The sequence below is a fragment of the Natator depressus genome, chromosome 1, assembly GCF_965152275.1.
Source record: "Natator depressus isolate rNatDep1 chromosome 1, rNatDep2.hap1, whole genome shotgun sequence".
Lineage (NCBI taxonomy): Eukaryota > Metazoa > Chordata > Testudines > Cheloniidae > Natator > Natator depressus.
Genome location: NC_134234.1, coordinates 27,885,342 through 27,908,863, shown reverse-complemented (window position 1 = coordinate 27,908,863; position 23,522 = coordinate 27,885,342). Strand labels below are relative to the sequence as shown.

At 43.1% G+C, this 23,522-nt stretch overlaps 1 protein-coding gene across 1 annotated transcript; it reads left to right on the top strand.

Moving 5' to 3' along the window:
* The first annotated feature begins 7,904 nt into the window (after positions 1 to 7,904).
* Positions 7,905 to 22,425, top strand: LOC141981516 (high-affinity choline transporter 1-like). The gene is made up of 8 exons (XM_074943176.1): positions 7,905 to 8,082; positions 9,375 to 9,488; positions 14,401 to 14,556; positions 15,046 to 15,194; positions 17,171 to 17,314; positions 18,710 to 18,863; positions 19,963 to 20,180; positions 21,949 to 22,425. The coding sequence occupies exons 1-8, from the start codon at positions 7,905 to 7,907 to the stop codon at positions 22,423 to 22,425; spliced, it is 1,590 nt and encodes a 529-aa protein (XP_074799277.1).
* Positions 22,426 to 23,522: the final 1,097 nt, after the last annotated feature.

Sequence of the window (23,522 nt, the reverse complement as noted above, 5' to 3'; positions counted from 1 at the left end):
AAGATGGCAGCCCTTTGGTTCAGATAGTCAGAATCCACATGGCTGTTGAAGACAGTTTCTATGCCTCGGACAACTCCGAGTGCGATGTCATTATTAAGAACTGGTGTAGCCAGGAGATCAACCAAAACCCAAGCAATTCCCTCAGGTAGAGGGGTTAGGGAGGCAGATAAGTGATTACACAAGCATATATTTTGAGTGTGTGAGAGAGAGAATCCAGCAGACGTGCCAGCTCCAGGGGTCCTGCTAACCTTAACAAGCCTAAAACATCCATCCTGATCAGCTCACATAAACAGTCACTGAAGGTTTTGCTGCCTGGTGACCATCTCTATACTCAGGTCAGCCCAGCTTGTGCCAGCTCTCAGGGAAAGAAACTGACATGTCTGGTCTCTAGAATAAGTAAGAAAAGCTAAGTGTATTTCTGTAATCTCTTTGTTACAAGTTCTCCTGCATTAGAGGTGTTTAATGTAACCTGTATGTTCTCATGTAGATCACTATTTGTTTGTCTTATCCACCATGGGATCATCTGTTTTACGAATATCTGTAAATATTAAATATTATTCTAAAGGTGTTTTCTAGTTTGATTTGTGCTAGGGTGACCAGATGTCCTGATTTTAAAGGGACAGTCACAATATTCAGGGCTTTTTCTTATGTAGGCATCTATTCTCCTCCATCACACTTACTATCTGGTCGCCCTAGATATTGATGGGAAACTTGGCTGTGATCATCTCCAAAGGGAGCTAGGGGACTGAGTAAGAACACAGTCCCCTGGGGTTTGCGTGTATCTAGAGCTCAAGCCTGTAACTGAGGCCTGGTCTACACTGGGTGGGGGCAGGGGGAATTGATCTAAGTTACGCAACTTCAGCTACGTAACTAACGTAGCTGAAGTTGACGTACTTAGAGCTACTTACCGCAGTGTCTTCACTGCAGTAGGTCAACTGCTGATGCTCCCCCATTGACTCCGCCTACGCTTCTCGCTCCGGTGGAGTACCAGGGTCGACGGGAGAGCGCTCAGCGGTCGATTTATCACGTCTTCACTAGACGCGATAAATCATCCCCTGCTGGATCAGTCGTACCATCCCCTCCATAAACTTATCAAGCTCAGTGTTGAAGCCAGTTAGGTTTTTTTCCCCCACTGATCCCCTTGGAAGGCTGTTCCAGAACTTCACTCCTCTGATGGTTAGAAACCTTCACCTAATATCAAGCCTAAACTTGTTGATGTCCGGTTTATATCCATTTGTTCTTGTGTCCACATTGGCACTTAACTTAAATAACCCCTCTCCCTCCCTGGTATTTATCCTTCTGGTGTATATATCCAGTACTATGTTTTGTTAATAAACTATGTTGATGGAGTAGAGGTCATGCTTGCATGGAATTACTGGGGACCCAAGAGGGAAACTGAGGCAATGAGCCACCTACTGGCCTGCCCCAGGCCACACATGTACAATACAGACCAAAGTGGGGGCGTGTAATCTAGAATTTATGGGGCAAGTGCTCAAGAAGATAACCAGATGCTTTGCATTGAGCATATCTTCACATTAGAATGGAGGATAGGTGCCTCAGGTCAAATGGTAAGGATATATCTGTCTACATTAGGCATTTATTATTCACTTCTCAGTGTCGTATCTCAGCACTATATATAAAAGACTGAATAAAAGCATGTTCCATTCTGAATGGACTATACTTTTCTTGCTAGGCTGAAGCTCACCCACAGCTACATTCAGACTCGGAAATGCACTTGGAGAAAATAAAAGTTCCTAGAAGTGATTTGAGTCTTATTATTATTTATTAGTGATTTGGGCCTTATTCAATTCTATGGTCTGCACTGTACAGGAGATCAAACTAGATGATCACAATGATCCCTTGTGGCCTTAGACTCTATGATGTCCTTCTATTAACGGAACGTCAACCAGGAAGACTAATGCAGTCTCTATGCCATACTCAAGCCTCAAACTATACTGAAAGGGGCCAAGAACACCAGATATTACCCAAGCTGCAAGTTTCAGCGCTGTAACGTGCCAGTATAGACAGTGCACCAGCGCTGGGAGCTACACCCCTCCTGGAGGTGGGTTTTTTAGAGTGCGTTTTAACGTTGCCAGTGAAGACGTGCCCTTAGTCAAGAATTCTTGATTTAAGACCCAAATGCTTTCTTCTTTTCTGTTTAACTCTGAATATAGGCGACTCCTCTGTAGAAAGACTAAACCTCCTCTGTCCTTCAGAAGAACAGTGTGTATCTCTTCTTGAGTCTTTAATTTCTCCAATTTAGAAAACTTACTGTTTTATCATTTCTGTCCCTAGAACTTTCTTCTTCTCTCTCTTTGTGTCTTTGAGTGATATAAAGTTCCAAAATGTGTAGCCAATTCTGGTTAATCATCGTGCTTTACATATTTCTACAAAAAAAATGTGTTCTTATCATAGTCAGTCACTGCTGTCTTGGAGGCAAAATCTGCATCTTCCTCCTCTGTTTTTAGAGGGGCCCTTCCTTGTCTACTTTCTGTTTGGACCTCAGATACATACCAACATGGTTTTCAAAGGACTAGACAGTTGCATGATGGTGTGTACAGCATCTGTAGCTATATAAGCCAGGCTACAGTTACAACAGCAATCATTCCTAATGTTTCAAGGCATAAACTGATCACTTACTTCCATTTAGGATCTCAAAGAACTTTATGAACATCAATGAATTAAGCCTCATGTGAAGAGGGGAATAAACTTAATTCTCAATTTTATAGCTGGGAAAACTTGAGGCACACAGAACTGAAGTCACTTATCAAAGGGCACACAGGAAATCAGTGGCAAAGCAGGGAACAGAAAGACTATCTTTTTCCTTTCAAATAGCGATGTAATATTACACAATTAAGTACATTATGGGAAGGTTATGTCTTCCTCTGAAGCAATTAATCTTGGTCACTGTTGGAAGCAGGATGTTGCTGGAATACATGAACATTGGTCTGTTCCAGTATTGCAAATCCTATGTTCCTACAATGTTTATTACTGACAATAAAACGTGTGGGGGTGCAAAGCCATCACTTGTGTGACAGCAATGAGGATGTTGTTACTGACTTTTAAACAAGTAAGGTTTGTGTGGTGAGAAGCTCAACATATATCTCTGCTCCTCTGTGAGAAAAACATGACTCTGAAGCACTGACTTGTAGTTTATAATACAGTTGAACTTAAACAAGGTTTGGAGGCCAAATGTGGGTGGCCCAGACTGGTAATGGATATGGAAATGTCACCTGTAGGTCGCTGTGTCAAATTCAGTCTAGCTCAGAGCTGACAGAATGTTCCTGCCATCCAATAGTTGCCTTGTGAAATGAATGTGAGGTCTCAGTCCGGGGGTTCTTAGTAGTGGATAGGTGTCCAGATCTTAAAAATCATTATGACAATTAATGCTAATTGCCTAAGGTAACGACTTTACTTAGGGCTAAATTATGCCCTCCAAGGCACACACGCACAACTGCCATTGACTTCAAAAGATTAAAATCTGGCCTTTAATTTGACAAATTAGTTCACATTTCTATTGCTCTTTGAAAATGTAAATTGCTGTACAAATGCTAAGTATTCTTATGCAATAGAACCCTCAGCAAGCAAATCACCTGTGACTTACTTTTTCTCCTTGAGAGGCAATTTCATCCCAGCACAATGTGTTTCTCAGTTACATTTTTTTTTTAAACCTCACCTCCAATAACTACATTTTTTTCAGTTGTGTGTATGTACCAAACCCCACTGTGTGGCCAGATCCTTTAAATAAAATCTGCCTAGAGACAGTAAAAGTAGTAACCTTAGGTCCTTAGCCCTCTCACTAAAAGTAGATCTTTGAGAGTTGTGTGAGTATATATGACATGTGAACCAAATCTAAACAGTTACCATGCATGAGCACAGTAGTCACTTTTCCCACAAAGAAGTACTCATGTGCCTTTTTTTAACAAGGGTTAAAAGGTCACCTCTGATTAAATAGAAAGGGAGGACGATACAGTACTTTAAATATTTTTTATTTGTTTTAAACATTAGCCACATTATTTATAGTCAGAAACCGCTCAGTTTAAGTTGTTTGAGGGCATGGAAAGGAAAGAAAGTGTTTGGAGACCCCTCGGTTTTAATCTGTCCAGATGTGATAAAAACAGTCACTCTTGTTTGGAAAGCTGGTACAGCTCCAAGATAGAATGAATATTTACAGCTGTTTTATTAACCCCTAAGGCTCCATATCCTGCAATTGCCTCTGCTCACGGTCAGAGGCAGGGCCATCCCTAGCCATTTTGGTGCCCCAGGCCTCTGCAGGGGGGACGGGGACGGATTGGCCCCAGGCCTCTGCGGGGGGTGGGGGCGGGCGAGCTGGCCCCAGGCCTCTGCGGGGGTGGGCAGGAGCAGGCTTGGGGACAGGGGGGAAACCGCCCCCAGCCTGAGCTGGCGGAGCGGGCTGGAGCCAGGTCTCTCCTCTTCCCGAAGCCCGTTGAGAGCAGGGTACGCCCAACCCCGCACTCACGGGGTGGCGGGAAGTGGAGTGACCCGGCCCTAGCCTGCTCCGCTCTGCTCCCCTGGCTCCCAGGCTTGGGCAGAGCAGCGGTGGGAAGACGTGGGGCTGGGGCAGAGCAGGGGCAGGGGCCATGAGGAAGAGGCAGAGCAGGGCCTGGAGCAGTATGCAGCTGCCTAGGGCACCAGGAAATTTGGTGCCCCACACTTCCTGGTGCCCTACACAGCTGCGTACTTTGCATATGGGTACGGACAGCCCTGGTCAGAGGAGTCAAAGGCAACTGAGAGATCTAAGAGAATCAGCCTGAACATTTGATCGTCCACCATGACCAGGAGGACATCATTACCCAGCATCACCCAGCTTATGCAGGGGCAGCTGGCCCACTGCCCTTGTGAAGCAAATCACTGAAAATTAGAGTTGGCAAAAAAATTTCCATCAAAACTGTTTTTCAACAGAAAAATGGGGGTTTGATAAAAATTTTCTACTAAAAGTGGCTGCTTTCTGTCGAAAATTTAGATTTTTTTGTTGAAAAACTGAGCACCTAAAAACCAAAAAATTTCATCCAAACACAGAAATATTTTGATTTGCAAATGCTGCCGTGTAGTTCAATTGCCTCATATTCCAATTCTCTTCTAGGGGCTGGGCTCCCTGTCCAGACTACATCTCCCATGATGCACCATGGTCAGTACTCCAATGATGCACTGCCTCCACTCTCCAAAAAGGGGATCATGATGAACAGCTCATAGAGAACAGGAGCTTGAGGCGCACAGACTACAGCTCCCACAAAGTCTGTGACAGCATTTCTAAATTAAAATATTTCAGTTTTGGCCAAAGTTTTCAAGTATTAAAATTGGCACCAAAACTAATTTCCATGGAAAATTTAGACTTTTTTTTTCATTTTCATTTTTCAATGTTTTCCAGGGTTGAGGAGACATTTTTAAATCAGCTCCAACAAAAATCTTCTCCAGCAGCAAGTCTAGTGTTTTCTTGTTGGCTTTTATCATATAGGAAGGATATGAATTCAGCTCCCAGCTTATTTTATCTCTGTATTTGGCAATAGTGCAATTGCTACGACAAATTGGAAAGGGTTCAGAGAAGAGCCAGGATAATGAACAAAGAATTAGAAAACACACTTTATAGTGATAGACTAAAGGAACTCAATCTATTTAGCTTAACAAAGAGAAGATTAAGGGGTCACTTGATTACAGTCTATAACTAACTCCCTGGGGAACAAATATTTAATAATGGGCTCTTCAATCTAATAGAAAAAGGTATCACATCATCCAATGGCTAGAAGTTGAAGCTAGACAAATTTGGACTGGAAATAAGGTATACATTTTAAAAAGTGAGAGTAATTAACCATTGGAACAACTTACCAACGGTCCTGGTGGATTCTCCATCACCGACAATTTTTAAATCATGATTGGATGTTTTTCTAAAAGATATGCTCTAGGTCAGGAATTATTTTGGGGAAGTTCTATGGCCTGTATTATGCAGCAGGTCAGACTAGATGATCACAATGGTCCCTTCTGGCCTTGGAATCTATGAATCTAGAAGTTATGTTTAAATACAGCAAATACAACTTCTTGACACAGAATTTAGATTTAATGCCCACACAGGCTGGATCTTGGTGACTTATCCAAAAAGTAACATGAAAATTCTTCACAGCAAGAAAAACTCGACTTAGTAAACAAGAGAAGACAGCCCACATTCACCAGGCTATTCATGACCTGGAACAGTTTCACTTTCTAGGACTTTGCAGATGCTATGGTGAATGTGAAAGTTAGTGCCTCTTAGTAACATACAACACTGAAAATGTATATTTAAAATGTACAGTATTTCTCACCTAGCTTTTTATATCTATACATTTAGGGCCAAATTCTGATACTCTTATTCAGGCTGAATAGTACCTGATTTTAATAAGATCACTAAAAGACTACAGTACTATTCGGTATCAGAATTTGGCCTTTAAGCTTTTTCTTTTTTAAATGAAAACAACCACACTATTTCTATTTGTACAAATCCCCCTGTCAGATTGAAGCAAAGTTTACACAAATCTTGCTTCCTCTGCTATTTCTAATGAATTTTTCATATTACAGTTTGATGTCAGATTCATCTGTTTTGTCAAAAATTTAGTTAAAAACCTCTCATATAATTGCACTTTGAACGCGTCTCTCGCTCAAACAAAATGTTTGCTGTTAGATTAGAATTTTTGGGCCACAAACCCAGCAGCATGAAGGACCTTGAACTGGCCTTCATTCTGCAATCAGGACAGCTTCATACTGCTTCCAGAATGTTTTGAGAACACTGTACACAGAGGGATTGCTGATGGACTGTTTACAGAATGCTATAATAAAAAATAAAAAAAAAAAACCAAGGTTCTCCTCAGGTCTTTCTCTTCAAGACTCTCCACAGCCGCAATCAATGTACGTTAGTTCTTAGTGTGTATTGTTAAACTAAAGGTCATCTTTGAGCTGTGCCATGTGAGTTTCACAAAATTGCTGCCCCTTGATCTCTGCATGAGGTGATGTGTTTGGAAGAAACTGTTAAGATGTTTTGGACTTATAAATTCCAGCTAAGAATGCAAATGAAGGACTGTTCAAGAAACAATCTTTGATATGATCCTGGCATCAAGGATCATATCTTAGTGGACAGAAGGAGAAAGACTGAAAGTCTACTGCCCAGAGCAGGATTTCAGCCACAGATCAACCAAAACGCTGACATCTAAACTATATAAATTACTCACATCCTACTGTGTAAGGGGTTCCTATTGGAGGTTCATTATCTGTTTGAAGGACAGTTTCTTAAATTTATCAAAGAAAGATTTCTCTTTCTAATTACCTGAGAAACATTCTAATAGGAGTTAGTTAAATACAGCCTCCAGAGAAACAGCTGTGTTACCTGTTATTTTATGGTACGGTGCAACACTGTCTGCACCCCTGCCTGCCTTTATCAATGGAACTGATGTGAGCTTGATTTGAATAAGGCATTGCTACTCATTCAGTTGATCATTGATTTTTTTCTTTCCTGAATTTCTTTTTATTATAATGATTTTTTTTAATTTCAGTCAACTTTGTTCAGACAAGATTCTCATCCACATATGTTCTGACCTCATAACGAGAACCAAGCAAAATGGATACTGATTATTCACATGCCAATGCATATCATACAAAATATTACATTTCCCCTCATTGATATCAGACTGACATTATACAACACATAAATGCTTATTTGCCTTAGTCCCAGTCCCTTATCTACCCCACCCTACTTCCACCCAGAAGGCAGGATTGGATATTTCCTCAAGAAGGGTGGAGACTGAAAGACGGAGACATAGCATCCAGTACCTTGACCAAAATTTTGGCTCATAATTCTTTGGTACTGTGTGAGCACTACTGAATCCATATTCATCTCTGTGGTCCAGAATAAACTGCAGAAAATGGCTCTGAATATACCTGGCTTGGTAGCGTTAATTGTGTTTTATGCAATAACTTTAGCCATTGGAATTTGGGCTTCTTGGAAAAGCAAAAAGGACCAGAAGAAAGGGAAACCAATTGAGATGATCATAGTGGGGAGCAGGAACATGAATTTTTTCATTGGATTATTCACTGCAACTGGTAAGTGTTCTGAAAGGAAATCTGTTTATCTTATTAAAACATTCAGGTTGAGCTTTTCTCATTCACAACATAAATTTGCTCTTCTAAGTCTGGGATATGGAAGTTTTATTAGCATTGTGGGCCAGATTGTGCCAGCCCTACTCACACTGAGCAGTCCCTAATGTCTGGAGTAGTCCCACTTAAATTAGTGGGACTCCCTAAGGAATATGATACTACTCAAGAGGATAGAATGTGGTGCTAATTTAGGGCAAGATTCTGCTACCTTCACTCGTGTTGAATACCTTACTTGTTATGTGGGATATGGTGCTGCTCGTCATGAGTAAGGCTATCAGAATCTGCCTATAAAGAAGGATGTATATATAGTTCTTTAAAGCATTTACACACTATGCTTCTGACACCTCTTCTATTTCTTCTGTGTTTTCCCATCATCAGAGATTTTTCCCTCTTACCTGTCAATAGGGGAATGCTGTCCCAAGTGACATTTGTCTGGCCAGCAGATTTGCTTGGTTTTAGTCTAAGCTGAAGACTCACTTTTTTGAATGCAGTATGTGCTTGACTGTTGTTTTAAGGGATTTATTTTCTTAAGCACACATTTGCTATTGTAAAGGACCATGATACATGGGAATTATGTTCTATAAATTATTAAGGAACAATAAATGTAACGCTATTTGCTCTTGCTATCTGCTCCAGCCAGTGTTTACCATTAACAAAAATAGAAATAAAAATAAACCTATTCTGAACATTAATGAGTTTTCCATGCAAATGTAGCTATTCACTTTGAGTATCACCTCTCCAGAATTTTACCCAGGCCAGGTCTACACTGCAATGTTTTGTCAGCATAGCTATGTCGGACAGGGGTGTGAAAAAGCCTCATCCCCCAGCCAACACAGCTATGCTGGCAAAACCCCCGGAATAGATTCAGCTATGCTGACACAAGAGTGCTTCTGTTGCCATAGCTAATGTCATCCAGGAAGGTGATGTTGCTATCCTGGCAGAAAAACTCCTGTCAGTCTACGCTGCACCCCCTGTAGGGGCTTTTGCCAGTATAACTGTATCCACAGAACCTGTGTAGTGTAAACTAGCCTTTAGGGTCAGATTCTGATAAATGTGATAGTAAATGTGATAAATGTGAAGTAAAAAAAATCTGGAGTAAATGTGAGTGTGAGTAAACACTCACCAGTGTGAATAGAGGTTCACAGTCTGGCTCTGTACTTTTCAATATGTTTTATGAGAGTAGTAAGGCAATATATGTCTCATCACTATTTCTCCTGCCCCCCCCCTTTTTTTTTCAGCAACCTGGGTCGGAGGAGCATATATCAATGGTACAGCTGAAACTGTCTATCTTCCCACAAGAGGACTAGTGTGGGTCCAGGCGCCAATAGGATTTGCTTTGTCCCTTGTTATTGGTAAAAAAAAAAACAAAAAAACCCCCAAAACATGTTATAAATCTTTTTTTTTTAATCCAATGTTATGGATCTAAAAAATGCAGCCTCTCCCAGTGTTGACCGGGTCTTTTCCCTGCTACCCAGAACACACAGGTTCACAGACAGACTCTTGAGCTGAAGAAGTATGTCTTTTATTTGCTGATTCAATGAGAGATCAGTCCACTGAAACATGCCACAGCATAGGGTTAAATGCTAGCGCATACCCACATTCAGGTGCTCACCTTAAATATATTGTTACAAAATTAGTCATTATAGATATAAACACTTTTCTGCCTAACACTAAGATTAGTTTGCTAACTCAGTTGTTTACCTGATCAGGTTGTTGACCAAGCTGTTCCCCTGATTGAACCGCTGACCAGTTGTTCATCCGATTGAAGTGCTGGCTCAGCTTTTCACTTGGCTGTTCTCCCTCCCTGCCAGACAAGCAGGCATCTTTTCATATGTCCCAACATCTACAATATGCATTCTACATATTATGTATTCTACACTCAGATAACTGTCAAATACTCAGGCTGTTTAAATGATTCTGAATGAAGTGTCAGATAGTGGACATCCCAAAAGTGATATAATTGGCCTTTATCGGACTATGTTCTGCATACATACAATAGATTCAGGATGAGAATTCAAGGGATTAATAATTGGAGGATTAGGGCCTAAAATGCAGAACTCAATGGGGCTCTGTGCAGGTGCAGAGATTCACCTGCATGAGACAATCTACAGCAAGAGAATCTTATTTGTGTGTTTTGCTTGCATGTGATATTCTGTGAATTCTGTTTTTCTCCAATATCCTTTTGGCAGTAGGAACATCATGCCCTCAACAAAATGTAATTCTTTCTTTGAAATGTTTGTGGAGCTAAAAAGTATCACCATGATTTCCCCACCAAAATACATTCTCCTAACACCCTAAATCTCAATGCATGTTTGCTACAGAAGACCTAGCCAAGTCCCTTAGTGGACAGTCACCAGTCAGCTGTAATTGTACCAGCTTTGGAGCCCATGTGCTTCCAAGCCAGCTGGATCTGGTCAGCATCCAGTCATTGCTTCTAATTCTGGGCCTCTCAGAGTATGTCTACACAGCAATGTAAGCCTAAGATTAGTGGGACTCAAGTTGACCTGACTCAACCTTGGGCTTGAGCATTTACATTGCATTTTAACTCGAGGTTAAGGATTTTCTGACCCCTGGTGCGCTCACTTGTAACACTGATAGACCCCGGTCATCGGGATTGAACCTGGGATCTTTGAGCTAAATACATGAGCCTCTACTGCATGAGTTAAATGCCATATGGCCCTTAACTAAGGCTGTAGAGCAGACTCATTAATCTCTCTCTAAGTGGTCTCGGTCCCAATACATACGGGGTTCTCAAACTTTTGTACTGGTGATCCTTTTTATATAGCAAGCCTCTGAGTGCGACCCCCTCCCTTATAAATTAAAAACACTTTTTAATATATGTAACACCATTATAAATGCTGGAGGCAAAGCGGGGTTTGGGGTGGAGGCTGACAGCTCGCGACCCCCCATGTAATAACCTCGTGACCCCCTGAGGGGTCCCAACCCCCAGTTTGAGAACCCCTGCCCTAGATGGGACAGAACATCACACCCAGGAGGTGTGTGAGTTACACACACGCGCGCGCACGCACACACCTGCTGTTGACTAATGCTGGCTATTGGTGGGACTCAGGTTCCCATAAGGATCACATGAGTACATAAGCTGCATAATTAGCTTATTTGGTGGCTGTCTCAGTAGAATGACTGGGGTTTGAGAAGGCTTTGTACTGAACTACCATCTAACCAGACAACTAGGCTCTTCACCAGTTTAGGCTGAGTCAGGAAAAGGCCCATGTGCAGCTGTTCTGAGGAGAATTCGCACATCAGGCTCCCGGGCTGTCAGACTATGAAAGTGAAACTTCGCAATTCTTAATTTCTGAAATGGGATGTTCAGTGAAGGTGTTTTTGTTTGGCTGGTTTTTTATTTACTTTTGTCTGTTTCGAAGTTTGGCATAAAAGGCAGGTTTCAGAGGAAAAACACTCCAGCCCGGCTGGCAGCAGAGCAGTGAAGTGCATCCCCGTGTGCTCCAGCACCTTCCAGGATCCCTTATCCCTGCCCCAACGCGCCCTGGGAGGCAGGGATAAGAGATCTCTGGGAGGCTGTGGGGAAGTTTGGGGGCTGGCTCCCACTCTCTGCCCTGACAGCACACACTGCCTGGGCACTCTGGACATGCAGCCCCCGGGGGGGCCGGAGAGCAGAGTGGAGACCAAGCAGCAGCCCTGCAGGGAGGGGGAGCGGTCAGGGTGTTGAGGGTCATCCTTCCCCGGCCATGCTGAGCTGCGAGTTGTGCTCTCCCCCCTCTCTGCAGGGCAGTCGCTTGATCCCGGCTCTTCTCTCTAGGGCCCCACCTTCCCTAGGGTTGCATGTCCAGTAAACAAGGGGTTAACCTGCTGATTCGACCTGCTGCCATTTGCGAAGGGAGGTGCAGCTTCCATTTGCAATAGAGTGCAACAGATGGCATCACAGATCGTCAGCATAGAGAAGACTAAGGAAGTTGCCCGAAGGAACTCTGGGATACATTCGGAGACTGCCGGGACCCGAGTCAAGCTGGGACCCCGTGCACAAAGAAAAGCAATAGGGCTCGAACGCCAGGTCCCAGTGCCAGCTTAATGTTTGCCTGGACCCTCCAGCCCTGCAGGGTCCTGGGAACCTAGGTCCGAGCCCTTGGTTAGCACAATTGGTATGTGGATGCAAGGGAGTTAGATTTGAGCCCAGGCTTAAGCCTAAGCTTACACTGCTGGGTAGACATACCCTAAGGCCCACTACTGGGTACAGACCTCTTGTCTGGCCCCCTCTGTGGGTGCTCTGGATTGTAATTTAACTCTTTAGGGACACATGGCAAGTAAAGTAAGGAACACAGGCTTTGCTCTGGAGTTTTTAAAATCACAGTAAGCTTTGCTGTCAAAGCATACAAGAGTTACAGATCTCTAGGAAAACAACAGGAGCCTGAATGCTCTTTTCCCTGTGTCTATGCTCATCCCTTCTTGTGAGTCCTTAGGCCTAGTCCATGTGTCAAGCAGGTAGGCCCCGTGGGCCCTTTACCTTCTGCAGTCTCTGTTTTTCAGCAAGAGAGTGAGAACCAAGAGCAGATCTTGCATTTAAATAAGGTTTCAGTCCCCTTTGTCACGTTATCTACTGACCAGCTTCATGATCTCAGTCAGGTGGTTGAAGTCCTACTCCCCTGGGAGACAAACTGGGAGAACCAGTTTCCTTTAACCTGGCCACTGGTTTCAGCAAATCCAGTGTTCTGACAAGCACCACTGATGACTCTTGTGTTAGTTGCTTCAGGGAGGCGCCCTGCATTACAATAAGCTGCCTTGGTCTGTCCTTGGCATCTCTAGGCAGGCACAACTACACACTCCAAATGCAAGTCACATTCTTCAAAAGGCAGTTACAATGTCAAGGGCAGGTCACAATTAGACACAGCCATACACCAGCCCATCACATAAAGCTGGAGTACTGGGTGTGCAACAGTGCCATTTGCGGGCAGCTTCCCCCGGAAGCGTGTAGTAGCAATTTAGCAGAATCCTACAAGTAGAGACAAGGAAGAGCTGCTCTTACACTGGGAAATATCTGCCCTGTGAAGAGCACTATGACTTTGATCCAAAGCCCACTGAAATCAATGGAAAGATGCCTATTGACTTCCATTTCAATCAGGCCTTAAAGTAGTAGCCTATGGGCACGGCAACCCTTTCTCACATGAGTAATCCTTACCAACACAAGAACCCCCATTCAGAGACTGCAGGTCCAGTCCCCAGCACCCATTCCTCATGTCAGTAATCCCCAGACAAGCAGTCCTGTAGGCATCAGGATTTGGCACTACATACATTCATCAATTTTAATGGAACTACTTGTTTGAGTGAGGATTGCTGATATGAGGAAGGAGTGTAGGACTGGGCTCAGTTCATGAGGTGCTGACATTAAAAACAAGATAATTTAATTTTGGAGGAGGCATAGGGGAGCTGCAGGTTTCATTGTATGTAACTGAGGGCAGCATTTATCTCAGTATGTTGAATGGCATCTAGCATTCACAAAATCAAGGACAAACCTATTGCCTTATATTGACCAAAGCACATGGGCGGTGGGTAGCATAGGCAGGGGAAGGCTGTGCCTCCCCAAAGAGCCTGGTGTGGCCTCACCCACACTCTGCCCAGAAAGCCCCCTCTTGCTTGCTCTTGTCCTTCTCCCTTGGCGCCAGCCCAGCTGGTCACTTGTCTTCAGGGAAGCAGGCTGGGGCTGGGGCTGGGGCTGGAGCTAGGGTTAGGGTGGCCGTGGCCTGCCTGCGGCCGGGACTTGGGGTGGCTGGGGCTGCCCAGCACTGAGGGGCCCTCGGGCACTGGGGCCGCACTGCCCAGTGCTGAGGGGGGAGGATGCCAGAGCTGGGACTGTCCACCCTGTGCTTGGGGGCGCTCGGGGGTTAGGGCTGGCAGACATGTGGAGGGTGGGGCTCTGGGATCCAGCGGGGCCTCAGGCAGGCACTAGCCTCCCTGAGCCAGCGGGTCACCCACTGCCCATGCCAAAGTGCACTTTTTTCAGATGATGTAAGACCCTTTACAGTGAAAACTCCGTAGGGCCTTGCATTGCCTGAATAAGATGGTTACTGATGAGAAGTGCACTTTAAAAAGCTTGGTAAATGTGGATATTTAATGAGGTGATCAGCTGATGGACATTTTAACGGGGAACATTAGCAAATTATTGCAGTGTGACCAGTGAACATTGACTAATGCTGGCTTTAATACAGATATCATTTAGAACAAGAGGACAGTTCTGACAATTTCTTAGGAGATGTGTATAAAATTCAATGACAATATTATCATTTCTGATAGGTGGCCTCTTCTTTGTAAATCCAATGAGATCCAAAAATTATGTGACAATGATGGATCCTCTCCAAGAAACATACGGGAACATGATTGGAAGCCTTCTCTTTATTCCACCTTTAATAGGAGATATATTCTGGTTTGCAGCTATTCTTGCTTCATTAGGTAAATATATTTGCTGAGCAGTTGTATTTGATAGAAAGATGATGTAGCAAAACACAGAGGACAAGGGAAAGACAGCCATGGATAGCTCTGCTTTACACCACCTTTTGCGGATTATGTGTTCATCGCTAATTCATGAAAATATATTATTTATTCCCTTTCCTAATGTTTCTTGTGCATGTTTAAAGTAAAACTGATAGAAATATAAAATTCACATTTCCATAGTACTAGGTAATGATGTGTATTTATTTACTGTCATCCTGATATTATAAATGAGGAAACTGAAGTGCAGAGAGCTGAAGTGACTTGGCCAAGGTCACAAAGTAAGTTGGTGACAGCACAAGAAATAAAACTGCGGAATCCTTGGCTTCTAGACAGGTGCACTAACCTAGACTGCATTGCCATTGGTATCATTTAACAACTTATTTGTATAATAAGAAACTTGCATATATAAGACCTGTTATGATTGTTCAAAACTGTCTTTGTCTGCAGGGGCAACAATGAGAGTCATTTTGGATATTGGAGGCTATTTGGCCATAATCATATCGGCATGCACTGTTATACTCTACACTTTACTGGGAGGGCTGTACTCAGTTGCATACACAGATGTGATACAGCTGATTTTTATTGTGCTCAGCCTGGTAAGTTCAATGCATTTCTGTGTTATCTGTTTTCTCAATATTTCATAATCAAAGATGAGAGACAAAATTCCTCTCGCATTTTCACCAGTCTCAGTCCAAAGTAGGTCCATTGACATTGGTCTCAGACCCCAAAGCTCTACTTTAGGTGTAAAAACAAAAAGGACCCAGGACTACATAAAGCCAGTTTTTCAACTCTTACTTGGGTTGAGTAGCACTTACTCATGGGTGTAGTCTACTGTCTATTCACATGAGTAAAGATAGCAGAATCTAGCCCATAATTTTCTTGGCTGGAAATAAACAAAACCCAAAAAGACGGTTATCCAAAAACACCAATTAATTTCAATAAAGCAACCATGCTCTTAACTACACAATGCAAGACACAAGGCATAATTCTTCCAGTCTACTCTGCACTGATTAGGCCTCACTGGAGTATTGGGTCCAGTTCTTGGAGCCACATTTCAGGACAGCTGTGGACAAATTGGAGAAAATCCAGAAAAGAACAACAAAAATGATTAAAGGTTCTGAAAACATGACCTATAGGGGAAGATTGAAAAAGTTGGGTTTGTTTAGTCTGGAGACGAGAAGACTAAGATGGGACATGGTAACAGGTTTTCAAGTACATAAAAGGTTGTTACAAGGAAGAGGAAGAAATGTATTCTTGTTAATTTCTGAGGATAGGACTAGAAGCAATGGGCTTAGATTGCATCAAGAGAGGTTTAAGGTTGGACATTAGGAAAAGCTTCCTAACTGTCAGGGTAATTAAGCACTGGAATAAATTGCCCAGGGAGGTTGTGGAATCTCCGTCATTGGAAGTTTTAAAGAGTAGGTTGGACAAACACCTGTCAGGGGTGGTCTAGATCAGTGGTTCCCAAACTTGTTCTGCCGCTTGTGCAGGGAAAGCCCCTGGAGAGCCGGGCTGGTTTGTTTACCTGCCGCGTCCGCAGGTTCGGCCGATCGCGGCTCCCAGTGGCCGCAGTTCGCTGCTCCAGGCCAATGGGAGCTGCTGGAAGCAGCGGCCAGTACGTCCCTCAGCCCACGCTGCTTCCAGCAGCTCCCATTGGCCTGGAGCAGCGAACCACAGCCACTGGGAGCTGTGATCAGCCGAACCTGCAGACGCGGCAGGTAAATAAACCGGCCCGGCCTGCCGGGGGCTTTCCCCGCACAAGTGGCGGAACAAGTTTGGGACCCACTGCTCTAGATAATACTTACTCCTGCCTTGAGTGCAGGGGACTGGACTGGAAGACTCTTGAGGTCCCTTCCAGTCCTATATTTCTATGATGACCATGCAGATGCAGGACAGGGCCCAAGAATGGGGGAAAACAAATTACTCTTTGCACCTCCTTTGTGCCTGGTGCACAGCTGAGAACGTGCTCAATCTTTCTGTGTCTGAGTTTATCCAACATTACAACGGTGACAATAATTCATATATGGTGGCCCTTTCTGATGGACTCTCCTTTTCCTGTTGATAACAGAACATTGACATACCAAATTCTTGGCATAGAGGATATGATACATGGAGTGAAGATTTTAACCTTAATGCATTAGTGAATTACAGTGGGCTGGCACTAGGATGACCAGATATCAAGTGTGAAAATCAGGACAGATGGTGGGGGATCATAGGCACTTATATAAGACAAAGCCCCAAATATTGGGACTGTCCCTATAAAATAGACATCAGTCTAGCTGGCACTGAAAGGCCTTGTAGAACAAGAAGGAATTTGAATGAGCTTGAGGGAAATGCTTAGGGAAAAGGAGGGGGAATGAGATACAGGAACAGGAATAAAGGGTGGAATGAAATGAAGATGAGCAGGAGGAGGAGACAAAAGGGACAATTAAGCAGAAGGCTTGGGATGGCTGTAGGATGCAGGAGTGGGAGAGGAGGAAATTAGAGCAAAGGCAAGGCCAAGGAGCTTGAATAGGCTATAGAAGTGAGAGGAAGCTAGTGAAGAGATTCAGTGTTTCCATTTTAATCCCAGTGGATCTGTGTCCCATTTGCCCTGCTCAACTCTGCAACAGAAAATATTTATTACACTGCTGCTCAGGAATCCTACCAAGCCCCTTGGATTGGGCAAGTACAAACAGAATATCTTGGAAGGTGGCTGGATGACTTCTTATATCTGGTAAGAAATCTTTCTTGGATTGGCTGGTGGGGTGGGAGATTGGACTGGTTGAATGGTTTCATCATCCATTCCAAAGCCAGTCCACAGAGTTGGCAAAAGACTCATCCCTGAAACAAAGGCCACCGCCCACCAAACTTCAACTCTCTGCTCCCAAGCATCCAGGCGCTAAGAAAGAATCACAAAAAAGGCATTTTTCAGAGGCCACATTCTCAGGAAACAGCTGCACCATTCTGGCTGAACTTTTAAAACAGTTAAAGTTTGTTAAATGTATAAGCAACTGAAACTAAGCTCTTATAATGGTAAGTGTCAGGTAACCTTGATAACAGAATTCAGAGTAACAGCCGTGTTAGTCTGTATTCGCAAAAAGAAAAGGAGTACTTGTGGCACCTTAGAGACTAACCAATTTATTTGAGCATAAGCTTTTGTGAGCTACAGCTCGCTTCATCGGATGCATATTGTCAAGGGACACCATCACAGGGCCTAATAACATCAGCCACACTATCAAAGGCTCGTTCACCTGCACATCCACCAATGTGATTTATGCCATCATGTGCCAGCAATGCCCCTCTGCCATGTACATTGGGCAAACTGGACAGTCTCTATGTAAAAGAATAAATGGACACAAATCAGATGTCAAGAATTATAACATTCAAAAACCAGTCGGAGAACACTTCAATCTCTCTGGTCACTCGATTTCTGATCTCAAAGTGACTATCCTTCAACAAAAAAACTTCGAAAACAGACTCCAACGAGAGACTGCTGAATTGGAATTAATTTGCAAATTGGATACAATTAACTTAGGCTTGAATAGAGACTGGGAATGGTTGAGTCATTATAAAAAGTAACCTATTTCCCCTTGTTTATTCCTTTGCCCACCCTCACTGTTCCTCAGACGTTCTTGTTAAACCCTGGATTTGTGCTGGAAATGGCTCACCTTGATTATCATACACATTGTAAGGAGAGTGATCACTTTAGAAGCTATTACCAACAGGAGAGTGGGTTTATTGTGGGGGGTGGGGAGAAAACCTGGATTTGTGCTGGAAATGGCCCACCTTGATTATCATACACATTGTAAGGAGAGTGATCACTTTAGATAAGCTATTACCAGCAGGAGAGTAGGGTGGGGGGAGAGAAAACCTTTTGTAGTGATAAACACCCATTTTTTCATGGTTTGTGTATATAAAAACATCTTCTGTATTTTCCACGGTATGCATCCGATGAAGTGAGCTGTAGCTCACGAAAGCTTATGCTCAAATAAATTGGTTAGTCTCTAAGGTGCCACAAGTCCTCCTTTTCTTTTTGATAACAGAAGGTGCTACTAGCCCTACCAATAAATAAAATAATACTACCAAGCATGGAATGTTGTCTCACTGCATTAACATTTGAACGTTTCAGGTTCTTGGAAGTATCCCATGGCAAACTTATTTCCAACGAGTTCTCTCAGCCTCCTCACCAAGACAAGCAAGGCTCATTTCCTATCTCTCTGGATTGGGGAGCTTTTTAATGGCCATCCCCTCTGTGCTCATAGGGGCCATAGCAGCATCCACAGGTAAAACTAAATCATGTGGCTTTAAGAAATGTACTTTTTTGCTCAAGGTTTAAAATCAGTGGCCAAGATTATTAAAATGGGGCCTAAAGATAGGACTACGTTGTCCTGATTTAGGCACCTAAGAAAGCAGCTGGTTTCAGTGCTGAGCATCGAGTAGCTTTTACTGACATCAGTGGGAGTTGCTGGACGTTTAGCATTTTTGATACTCAGACCACTTATTTAGGGGCCGGAATCAGAATGCTGGAGCCTTCCAGCTTCTGATTCAGGTATTCAAATACCTAATATATATTTTAAATGTTTTATGTTGGGTAAAGAAAGGGGCTGCCACAGTTCTATTCTGTGCACAGTACAATACATACTCTTGAGTGCAAAAAGGGGAAAAAAAGACCAATAAAACTTATTTTCCCTCACTGCTTTATACTCACGATCTTTACTGCGTTGTGTCGGTATCATTGATCATGTTCAGGGGAGAAAACGCTCAAAGGAATTTAAAGATTCACTGGTAAAACAAAAACAAACTCCTCCCTCCTCCTTCCCCTCCAAAAAAAATCTCAACCCTAGTTGGAGCAGGATCAAGCTCTTGTGGAAGTAAATAGCTTAAGAGTCAGAAAAGAATTTGATACTTATGGGCTAAAGCTGTCAGAGAAATCAGTGCAAAGACCCCATCTCTGAGCAATCAATGTCTGGAGGGCGGACAGACCTCTCAGTGCCCTGTTCCCAGAAGCAGCAGAGGGGACACTCTTGCAGGCACGTTGTGCCCTGGACCAACCATCCCTCCAAGTGGTTGACTCAGTTCACTGCCAGTTTACCCAGCAGTATTGGACCATTGTGCCCCTTACTTGATGCACAAACCAGTGTTAGGATTTGGCATTAACAACATATACATGCTTTCTAGCTAGGTTTGCAAGGACTTTCAGTTCTCATGCTTCAGGACATACACTGATCACCAACTGGAGTCAGGAAACAACGTAATCTAAGTTCTAGAACACAGTTTTTAACTGCGGAAAGATGGCTCTTTGTAGAAATACAGCTCTGAAGGCAACAAAAGCATGAATTAAATATTTAATTCTTCGCCTCCTTTTTTTGTTCTGTGTTCAAGACTGGAACCAGACGAGCTATGGTCTCCCAACACCAGTGGAGAGAGGAGAGTCAGCCATGATACTGCCATTGGTGCTGCATTATCTCTGCCCGACCTACATTTCCATTGGCGGCTTGGGAGCGATCGCTGCTGCCGTCATGTCTTCTGCAGATTCAGCCCTTCTCTCTGCCAGCTCTATGTTTGCACACAACATCTACAGAAAAATTCTTAGGAAACAGGTGACAGATTCACCACTAGTATTTACAGCGGGGAGAAACTACTAAAAATCTGTGCAAAATTTTTGCCACCATTTCAGGTGTCTGATTTCAGATTCCCAAAATTTCAACTGTTTGTCAAATTTAGGGAAACTTGAATTTTCACATGACATTTGATCTCCCCAGTACAGCACTGCTGTCTGCTGGAAGCCCGGAGATCCCAGACTTGAACACTTGTCTGTCATGACTGGGATATGTGACCTTGTCCAAGTCATTTAGGCCCAGATTCTTAAAGGTATTTAGTAAATTGCTGTACTCAGCATTGCAAGGCCCAACTGATTTAGGAGCCTAATCTACTTTTCAAAAGCGATTTAGGCCCTTAAGAGTCTAAATCCCATCGGCTGTCAATGGTATTTTGGCTCCTAATTGCTGAAATCCTTTTGGAAAATGAGATTTGGTTAGGTGCTGCAACACTGAGCACAGCAATGCCCAGTGCTTAATTTGTAAAGAAAGAGGTGCTCGGCTTCAAGCAATTAGGTGACGTGTCTCAAGCAATTATTTTACATTCTTAATTGATGCAGCAAGCCCAGAGGTGCTGGGGCTATGAACGGCCAAGCCTAGAGATGTCAGGGCTCAGCCCTGGCACAAATTAAGTACTGGCAATGCCTAAAAACCATTACAAATCTGTGCCTTGCCCTCTGGGAGCCTTGTTCTCCCATCTTTTAAAATGAGGGTAAGAACATTTAAGTAGAAGTGTTGTGAAACATAAATGTAACTGTGGTTAAAGGTCACAAATTGTGTTTTAACAAAGGTGAAATTCATAGATCACACCTCCATATCTCACAACAACAGGGACTGATTCATGCTTTAGCAGACTGTATGTTATTGATACAACACAGAGAGACTGATCCCGCTCCCATTGCGGCAAATGGGAGTTTTACAATAGACTTCAATGGGGATAGCTTCAAGTCCGTAAAGGTATACAAGTCAGAAGTGGTAACAGAATGCAAGAGCTACTGATTCCCATTCCTCTGGTCAACAGGCTAGCCCATGCTGCCAAAGTCAAATTGGGTTTTGCAAAAACACCAGAAGCTTGCAGAAGTTCTCTAAACTCAAAATGGCAAAATAAATTATTATGGGTATGGCAACTTTGGCTTGCAGGGCACGGGCTGCTGGGCTGTTTATTGCTGTGTAGACTTTCAGGTTCAGGTTGCAGCATGGGTTCTAGGACCCTGCGGGGTAGGAGGATCCTAGACCTCAGGCCCCAGCCCGAGCCTGGAAGTCTACACATCAATGAAACAACCCCACAGCCTGAGCTCCACGAGCTTGAGTCAGTGGGCATGGGCCAGCCACAGGGTTTTCTTTGCTGTGTAGACATACTCTATGTTGCTCAGCTCCCGTATTTGATAGTAAGTTCTTACTATATATTTTATTATGTACTTTTTTATTATTATTAGCTTCTCTAATTCCAAAGATGTCTTTCAAAATGAACATGGCCCAGAGATTTGAATGTAGAGTTTTTCTAAGTCAAGACTAATTCAAATCCAGCCCAGGTTGGTAATGCTTACAGATAGCTTCTGATGGGCCAAACCAAAATTCTAGATCCAAATACCTCTGAATGTAGGTGTATTCAAAATCTGGATCCAGAACTAAATTCTTCAGCTGAAATCTATTTGTAAAATTTGCATCTGGATATTATTTATCTGATCATTGTAAACTTGAGATTGGATTCAGGATCAGATTAAAAATGAGCCAGTGATGATTTCTACAACAATACTCTCTTATTTTACAGGCTACGGAGAAAGAAGTTGTCTCTATAATGAGGGTCTCCATGGTGGTTTTTGGGGCAGCAGCTGCAGGCCTGGCTTTTTACTTCCATTCTATTTATGATCTGTGGTTCCTGAGTGGTGAGCTGGTGTACGCCCTTCTCTTTCCCCAGCTCTGCTGCGTCCTCTTCATTCCCAACACCAACACATATGGCTCAGCTGCTGGATTCTTCTTCGGGTTCCTGTTAAGGCTGCTGGCAGGGGAGCCTTCCCTGAAAATCCCCCCTATAATCCACTACCCAGGCTGCTCCCTTGTGGACGGCATCTACGTTCAGCTGTTTCCTTTTAAAACCTTCACCATGCTTCTCACTTTGGGGACTATTGTCGCTGTTTCATACCTGGTGGCGTTTTTGTTTAAGAGAAACATCCTCCCTCGCAGGTGGGACGTTTGCAGTGTAATAAAAGAAAATGGTGCATTCACCCACCCGCCCTGCGCCAGATAGAAGAACAGGTGAATTTACAAGCACCTATGCTACTAGAGAATCATGATTAAATGCAGGGCATCACTGAGCATTCTGCAGTTAAGTTAGCAGGTTAATGACATTTCTTTTCCAGTCTTCTCTTGCCAGTCATGAATTATTTGGTAGATTCACAAAGAAAACAATAATTCCATTTGCACTATAAAAAGGAATGAAGTCAGAATATGCAACAATTTAAGGGCATCTGGTGAAGGAACTTGATCTTGCAGTGGTTAGAATTGTTAATATAATGAAATAATGCAATGCTTCTGCGTGTTCTTGGTACTAGGAGCTTGAAAAATGCAGTAGGGATGAGAGGTTACAAAGTGAGTTGCCACAGATGTGAACTTCGTACGTGACACCTCCACATCACACAACAAAGGGGACTGATTGATCCTTTAACAAATTGTATTTTATTCATAAGACACACACAGGCTGATCCTGCTCCCATTGCAGCAAATGGGAATTTTACTACAGACTTCAATGGGGATAGCATCAGGTCTATGAAAGAATATAGACAAGTATGCTACCTTTTGAATTTGATATAGTCCCCAGTGAAATGGCAAAGCCATCTGTTGGGGGAGAGATCAGATGCAGAAAAAAATAAGTCACCCACTACTTTTACAATGCATAAATTATATATTGGACCAACCAGGCTGTTGAAATCAATACTTTACATTAGCTAGACTGAATTTTACAGAGGTATGGTCTAATCACAGTTTAAACAGAAGTCTGGAAGCCGGAAATTCCTGAGTTCTATATAAGCCTTTGCCAATGACTCCCTCTTGTGGTCTTGGTGAAGTCATTTAAACTATGGTCCCCAGTTTTATTATCTGCAAAATGGGGATAATGGCCCCAATTCAGAATCTCACTTAATCACATGCTTACCTGTAAGCAACTGAGCAATCTTATCTCTGTTTAACAAAGGACTTCAGCACATGCTTAACTTTAAGCAGGTGAGCAGTCCCTTTGACTTCATGCTGAAGTGCTTTGCTGAACCAGGAATGACAATACTTATCTACATCACATGAGGCGATGATGATTAATTAGCTAAGGTTTGTAAAGAGGTTTGAAGATGAAAA

Bases quoted from the DNA above. Each gene is read 5' to 3' on its own strand.
- LOC141981516 (XM_074943176.1), top strand. From the start codon at position 7,905: ATGGCTCTGAATATACCTGGCTTGGTAGCGTTAATTGTGTTTTATGCA. The intron at 9,489-14,400 runs GTAAAAAAAAAA...CATTTCTGATAG, and splicing joins TGCTTTGTCCCTTGTTATTG to GTGGCCTCTTCTTTGTAAAT. The intron at 17,315-18,709 runs GTAAGAAATCTT...TGAACGTTTCAG, and splicing joins TGGATGACTTCTTATATCTG to GTTCTTGGAAGTATCCCATG.